At 41.4% G+C, this 8186-nt stretch overlaps 1 protein-coding gene across 6 annotated transcripts in view; it reads left to right on the forward strand.

The window, feature by feature from the left end:
- Positions 1-4868, forward strand: part of DENND5B (DENN domain containing 5B) — a 221323-nt gene extending 216455 nt beyond the window's left edge. For all 6 annotated transcript variants that reach the window (XM_047787272.1, XM_047787273.1, XM_047787275.1 and 3 more), the window contains 2 exons: positions 2275-2449; positions 4466-4868. In XM_047787272.1, the coding sequence (XP_047643228.1) occupies positions 2275-2449; positions 4466-4649 (359 nt within the window). In that variant the 3' untranslated portion in view covers positions 4650-4868. The remainder of the gene's footprint in view (positions 1-2274; positions 2450-4465) is intronic.
- Positions 4869-8186: the final 3318 nt, after the last annotated feature.

Raw genomic sequence — 8186 nt, forward strand, 5'->3', positions numbered from 1 at the left:
AACTTCCACTTGCCATGGATGTGGCCAAAAAAATATTTCCTATGGTTGACAAACTTATGAACTGTTGGAGGCAGAAGGACAAACAATATACAAAAACATAACAAATAGGTAATTCATCTAATATGTTGGAAGGTCATCGTTGATCTGGAAAAAAAAAATATAGCAAGGGGAAAGGAAGTGAAGTGGGAGTACTTTTTCAAATGGGGCCATTATAGGCTTTGTAACATTTGAACAAAGACTTGAAGAAAGTGAGGAAGTAAGCCTCAGAATATGGAGAGGAGCGTACTCCAGGCTGAGAGAAGTAACCTAGCAAAGGCTTGGCCTTTTATGGAGTAGCAAGGAGGTGAATATGACTGGAGCAGATTGAGGGAGAGAGAGTGGCAGGTATTGGGAGAGAGAAGGGGTTTGTACTGCCAGAGCCAGGTTGTGTAGGACCTTCTAGGCCTTTGGAAGCACTTTGGTCTTTATTCTGAATGAATGGGAAATCATTGGAAGGCTTGGAGCTAAGGAGTAACATGATATAATTTATGTTTTAAAAGGATTACTTTGAGATCCTGCTCTGTAGCACTGAGAACTATATCTAGTCACTTAAAATGGAGCATGATAATGTGAGAAAAAACCATCTATACATGTATGTGTAACTGGGTCACCATGCTGTAGAGTAGAAAATTGACAGAACACTGTAAACCAGCTATAATGAAAAAATAAAATCATTATATAAAAAATAAATAAAAATAAAAGGATTACTCTAGGAGTTCCCTCGTGGTGCAGCAGGATAAGCATCTGGCATTGTCACTGCAGCAGCTTGGGTCACTGCTGTGGCACAGGTTCAATCCTTAGCCCAGGAACTTCCACATGCTGTGGTACAACCAAAAAAAAAAAAAAATTACGCTAGCAGTCCAATATGGTAATCACTAGCCACATGTGGCTGTTTATTGTTTTAATTAATTAATTTTGGGGCTTTTTAGGACCACACATGTGGCATAGGGGTCAAATCGGAGCTGAAGCTCCACAGCCACAGCAATGAGGGATCCGAGCCACATCTGTGACCTACACCACAGCTCACAGCAACGACGGATCCTTAACCCACTGAGTAAGGCCAGGAATCGAACCTGTATCCTCATGGATACTAGTTGGGTTCATTACCACTGAGCCACAACAGGAACTCCTCACATGTGGCTATTTAAATTGACCTAATTTAAATTAAAATTAACATTCACTTTCTTAATCACATCAGCCCTGATAGTAGCTATAGAATTGGACCTTGCAGATATAGTACATTTCCAACATCAAGTTTTATTGGAATGTGCTGCTCTAGCTTCCTAAGCTTTGTACTCTTTATTTTGGTATGCAGCTCTTCTACAATTCCCAGTGTACTTTGATGGGGTGATTAATCATTTTGTGTTTCATTCAGCCTAGATGAAGTAGTTGATTTTTTGTTTTGCTTTTTAGCGCCACACCTGTGACATATGGATGTTCCCAGGCTAGGGGTCCAGTTGGAGCTACAGCTGCCGGCCTACGGCACAGCCCCAGCAACACCAGATCCGAGCTGCGTCTGCAACCTACACCACAGCTCACGGCAACGCTAGATCCTTAACCACTGAGCGAGGCCAGGGATCGCACCCGCATCCTCATGGATTGTAGTTGGGTTCATTAACCACTGAGCCACGAAGGGAACTCCCTGAAGTAGTTGATTTTATCCAGTTTTTAGACAAAGAAAGGAAAGTTGACAAAGCAAGGCCACATAGGAACTCCTGGAATTTTTTTCTTTTGGAACTCCTGGAATCTTACTGCTTCTGCTTCCACTGTGTCTGTACATCACTCTTCCTCAGATTTACTGAATCATTTCCATTTTAAGAATTTTGTTGCAAAGTGTTAACCAGCCATTCTGTAGCTAGAACAGAGAGCACTACCTTAGTAGCTGCCAAGTCTTTGCAGTTTACTACTAGAAAGCTCCAGTCTTAGCAGATAAGTCCATGTTTGTTTTCTTCTTTACTGTCAATTGCTGTTTCTTGAAGATGTTCTAAAGAATGTTCTAAAGAATTCCTTCTGGAAAGCACTCTAGATTAGAAAATAAACTTCTAGAAGCATATTGTTCTGCCATGAAACATGGGCCTCTAGAATTTATTGTGAAACCAGTGATAATGGTTTTGATTTCAGGAATGGCTATAATGTAAATCATCATTTGTGTTTCTGGAATAAACTAAATGATTTATCTTTTTGTACATGATGTATTGATGTGTAGTATGATGCAATTCTGGTTTCCTTCCCCAGAGAAAGCAGTTGCTTATTTTGAAACCACTGACCAGATTCTAGACAATGAAGATGACGTCCTCATTCAGAAATCATCCTGCAAAACCTTCTGCCACTATGTAAATGCTATTAATACCGCACCCAGGAACATTGGGAAGGATGGCAAATTCCAGATTTTAGTTTGCCTTGGAACACGGTATAAAGCCAGCTCTTGACTTTCCCTATCTTTGTCATATGTTGAACAAGAGTTTAGAAGGGAGTATACCAAATCACGTGCCTTGCAAAGCTCTCCCAGGGGGTTTTTTCACTCCAGGTCTTCTGAGACTGGGGTTTATTAGGTGCTTGTTATGTGGTGGGTACTGTACTGAATACTTCACATACATTATCTCATTTAATCTTCCTGTCACTTGACCACTACCACTAGATGAGGTAGCAGTTGATACCCCCATTGCATAGAGGAGAAAACAGAAAATAGAAGAGGCACAGATAAGTTAACAGATTTCTCCAAGGTCAGAGGCAGAGCCAAGATTCACCAGTCTCATTCCAGAGCCCACAGCTCTGAACCATTACACAGTACTGGCACCAGAGGTAGGTAGATAGGTAGTAGGTAGACAGGTAGATAATTAGACACATCAGCACATACACACATGTATAGTTACTACGAAGAGCTTGTATAGTGTGTATACGCTACCATGTTGCTTTAAATTTAATAACATGAGATTCTTACTATCTAAATAATTTTTTAGCTATATAAAGTCTCCTCAAGACAATTTCCTACCCCTTTCTTTTTTAAAAAAAAAATGACATATAAGAGCTGTACAATCCATTAATTTTATTATTTTATTTTATTTTGCTTTTTAGGGCCACAGGTGTGGCATATGAAAGTTCCCAAGCTAGGGATCAAATCGGAGCTGCATCTACGACCTATGCCACAGCTTACGGCAACACCAGAGCTTTAACCCACTGAGTGAGGCTAGGGATCAAAACCGCATCCTCATGGTTGCTAGTTGGGTTTGTTACCTCTGAGCCACAATGGGAACTCCAATCCATTAATTTTAAAACAACTCTCAGAATTGGAGGAAATGAAACAGAAACCTTAATATTTTTTAAAGTTATTCTTGAAGCACTTGTTTTCTTCTAATCCCCTAGAGCCCCAGAAAAAGTTTCAGGATAGCCTAGTGGTGGCTGTCCTTGTCATGAAGGTGCAGAGGTATTCAGTGAGGATGTCTTAGCTCCTTAGTAACAGCTAACTAATACCAGTGTAAGAGGAAATACTGAAGATTGAGATTCTGTCCAGAAACAACTGGTTTACTGAACTAAGTTCTGTATTCCTCTTAACCAAAGGGACCCAATTGCAGCTGTGCTTTTAAAGTTCCTTTTTGTTTTTTTGTGGGTTTTTTTTTTTTTGTCTTTTCTATGGCCGCACTCACGGCATATGGAGGTTGCCAGGCTAGAGGTCTAATCAGAGCTACAGCCGCTGGCCTACACCACATTCATGTCTGCAACGCACACCACAGCTCATGGCAACCGGATCCTTAGCCCACTGAGCAAGGCCAGGGATCGAACCCACAACCTCATCGTTCCCAGTTGGATTCATTAACCTTTGAGCCATGGCAGGAACTCCTTAAAATTCCTTTTGAACATGATCCTTATCTCCTTTTATCTCTTTACTGTTCTGATTTTAGACCAGTCCGACCCCTCTTTTGGTTTTAAAATCTTCTTAATGTTTTTCTGCTTTGATTTTGTTCCTTACCTTGTTATGTTGTGTAAGTTTTTTGGTTTTTGATTTTAATGCTAGTCCCTGCAGCTTAATGGAGTCTTTCTTCCCAAAAAAGTCAGCATTGGCTTGCCTTGCCCTGGATGTCTGAGTAACATCCCTGTAAAAAGAATGCAAAATGATATTCTGTCCCTTTTTAAAAGTGATATTATCAGAATAGGGAATTTCTTTAATGTGTGTAAGTCCTCATAGCCAACTTGTGCAGACCCACTTTTAAAATCTGATGGGTGTGCCATTAGTTTATGCTGTCTCATTACTGTGTCTTTTTAACCAGTAATTACCCAGCTACTGGACTTGGGTTTCCTCTCTGGTGATCTCAGAGGCTTAGCTAGATGTTGCCCCATCCAGCCCCATACCTTCCCCTGAAAGCGCTGCGTGCCTTGTTCTGCAGCGAGGGCAACTGTGCTCAGGACTTGTTTCTGTCTGCCTCTGTAGGGATCGCCTGCTCCCACAGTGGATTCCGCTGTTAGCCGAGTGTCCTGCTATCACCCGAATGTATGAGGAGAGCGCCCTCCTGCGAGACCGCATGACCGTCAACTCCCTCATCCGCATTTTGCAAACCATCCAGGACTTCACCATAGTCTTAGAAGGATCACTCATCAAAGGAGTGGATGTGTAACCCAATTAGCTAGAAACTCAGTCCAGACCCCTTGTTCCTGAACCTTCCCCAGCAGTGGGGACCGATGCGGACTTGTCTGATGAGGTAGGGAGCCACTAGGGGGCAGCACACCATATCCCCCAATATGAACAATCCTCATGCTGCAGACAAGGTTAAATGCTGTATTGTAGTTCATTTGAACCTGGAATTTAGTATAAAATAGAGTATTTTCATGTGTTAGATGTGTGTAAATATGCTCTCTTCTTTAAGAAATTATATTACTCTAATAAGATACTTTTCTTAGATTGAAAATTCCTGTGATTTAAAATAAGTAGTTTAAAAGTATTGGGAGTTGGGGGGTAGGGTGGGGAGTGGTGCTAGTCAGGAAGAAGCCAGTAAACATGTAAATATAGTACAAGCCGGCGGGGCTCTTTTTTCCTCCAGGTATCACACAGAATGCATTGTTACATCCTGGCCATCCATCCCAGTTCCCATCCTTTGTATTGTGAATGTAGACAACTTTACCTACTGTGTGGGGTAGGAGTCCTCACTTGTGTCTTTTAAGGTTCAAATAATTTCCTACATTTGAATCGAGTCACTTTTCCAGTCTTTTGGAAGAATGTTTCCGTCAGCACAAGATGAAGATATAATTCAAATATTTTGAATACTGGACCCCAGGAGCTTGGCTGAACTGGAAAGAGAACACACAAAGTCCTGAGAAGTGTGTTAAATTGTGGGATTATAACTTCTTTACACTTTGGAAAGATTAGCCTAGACTAACTTCATTCTTGGCATTTTTATTCTTGTTATTTGAGGTACTTTGGGGAGACGTGATTTTCAGAGTGTTGGCCTCATAGTTGGAAGAACTGCAAACAGCGGTTTGATTCTGTACTTTTAATTTGGCCACCTCAACCCGGGAGTGGTCCCTTACCTCTTCAGGATAACCACAAACCCGGTCTTTGTTAGGTTCCAGTCAAACAACCACCCCCACCCCACCCCCCACCCCCTCCCACATGCCCATCCCCCCTCAGGAAAAGGAAAGAATGTCTAAGAAGGGGGAGGGCTCTGTGTGGCTTGGAATGTCTTTGTGAAAGTATTTGTTGACCATGATAATGCAAATAACCGAAGAGCAGAGAAAGAATGAACTCTTTCTGGGTGTTTCAGGGCAAGCTTCACGTTCCTTTGTAAGCGGGGACGGTAATGTAAAACAACTGGCCCAGAGAAGGGCAAAGCCAGTTCAGCACAAGACTGGCAAAATGGAAGCAAAACAAGAGGCAACAGTTTTTAAAGACCAAACGTTGTGAGTAACTTTCCAGTTTGGTATTTTGTAAGAAAGATAAATACGTGTGATGTTAGCTTGTTACCTTAAGTCCTCATCTTATGTTGGGTCCTGTAAGTCTAATTAGGCATTTGCACATTGTTAGCAGCAAAATTGTCTCAGCAGAGCTCTAGATTTTATTCCCAGTTGTGGCTGAGAAACCCAGCCATGGCCTCTCAGGACCCTTGTGTAATCCGAGGGTCCTGGGCTTTAGCCAACAGTGTTGTTTCTCTTTTTTCCTGGAGAAAGAAACTAATGAAACAAGTGCCTCCCTCCCTTTATCAAACACTGTATTCAGCCAAGGCCCACCCTCTTTTAATCTGTGACTAAGAAAGCACTTGAGGAGAGAAGGGGGAATTGAAGGGAGCATTTAGAATCCCACGAAAGGGTTTAAGATGGTTCTGGGTGATCTGGGTAGACCAGAAATTTGTTTGCCTGCAGCTAAAGTGTGTCTCTGGTGGTGTGGGTCTTCCAGGGATGTGGCAATTCTGTTATGGGAGACATCCAGAACCTGTTTCACAGCAGGCTCTTCTTGTTTCAATGATGAGAAATCATAGAATGATCCAGTCCAGGGTTTTGTTCTTGTTACCCTTTCCAAAGGCCATGCTTCTGACACACTCTGGGCAAACAGAGAGATGACTTAGACTGGCACGCTAGAATTGATTCATGTAGTCCCGCCTTCTCATTTACGGGATGGGAACACTTAAGGATCTGAGGGATTAAAGTATTACCCCTACTCCTGGTCAGTGACAACACAGGGTCTAGAATTCTTTTTTTTTTTTTTCTTACACCAGGCTGCATGAGACAGACCCCCAACGCATTCTTATTAATAATCTTTCTACCTTTGGATCTTTATTTATCCACCTATACAGGTAGGACATAAGGATGAATATTCATTTGTAATAATCATCTACAAGGATTCATATTCATTTTAACAAATTGTCCTCAAGTTACAGAGAATTACACCTGTTGTGAAAACTAGGAGCAAAATTTGATTGGGAAGTCTATGAATAAAACCATTACTCTAAGGCGTTCCCATCACGGCTCAGTGATTAACAAATCCAACTAGGAACCATGAGGTTGTGGGTTCGATCCCTGGCCTTGCTCAATGGGTTAAAGATCTGGTGTTGCCGTGAGCTGTGGTGTAGGTTGAAGACACAGCTTGGATCCCAAGTTGCTGTGGTGTAGGCCAGCAGCTACAGCTCTAATTAGACCCCTAGCCTGGGGACCTCCATATGCCGCGGGTGCAGCCCTAGAAAAGACAACAAACAAACAAACAAATTACTTTAAAAAGTAATGACCCACCCAAAGCATTATACCTAAAGTCTTACTATCATTCTGACTATAGTAGTGAAACGACTAATTTCAAAAAAAAGAATCACACCAAAGCAGACACATCCTCCAGATGCCAGGCCCTTTAAAGTGGTCACCTTGGGAGTCCTTATACTAATACATAAGCCAGTGATAGAGCCAGTGTTCCAAACACCTGGGACCTCCTTGTGAGCTGCCTGAGTGACTTACAGCTCCTTCTTTTGAATATTGCCAGTGATGGTAAATGTTGGCCTTTCAGAAGAAATATCGTATTTGGAGACAACAGGAGGTCCTTACGTTCCAAGTTGATGAATGTAAAGGACATGTAAGCAGAGTTTGGGGTCACAGTTCTAAAGAAGTAAGATGATTCTTATGTGGCTTATATAGCTCTGAACCAATATCAAAATATTTTGAGCAGGACAGTAGCAGAGTCCTTAGAATAAAAGTACATGTAAATGTACATAGCCTTCTGAGCTGACTTTTGAAAGTTATTCAGCTATGTTCATTTTTTAAATTAATATAATTCCTTTATCATCACACCTCAAAATACATAAAAGCCAATTTTGTAAATTTTTTTTCCTCAAAATAAATTAAAGGTAATGTCTGAGATCAAAATCAGTGTTCTCACATAATCGTAGCTTAAGAAGAAATTTCTTTTACACTAAATTGTCAAAAATATTACCTCTTGAAACATTTCTAAGTGTTTTTCAAATGTCCAGAAACTCCTAATCTCAACCTTTGTGACACAGCAGCATTACACTCATGTTGGTATTATGTGTGAGACCCTAAACTGTGCTCTGCCCAGGGACTCATTAGCACCTTGAGAATGACTAAGGCTCAACGTGGAGTAGCATAAAGGACTGGAGAAAAATGGGCTACTGAAAAGAAAGTAAGACCTCCCAACTTTCCCCACCCTCTTTCCCACCAGG

Source organism: Phacochoerus africanus, chromosome 7 (assembly GCF_016906955.1).
Source record: "Phacochoerus africanus isolate WHEZ1 chromosome 7, ROS_Pafr_v1, whole genome shotgun sequence".
In the NCBI taxonomy this organism is placed as follows: domain Eukaryota; kingdom Metazoa; phylum Chordata; class Mammalia; order Artiodactyla; family Suidae; genus Phacochoerus; species Phacochoerus africanus.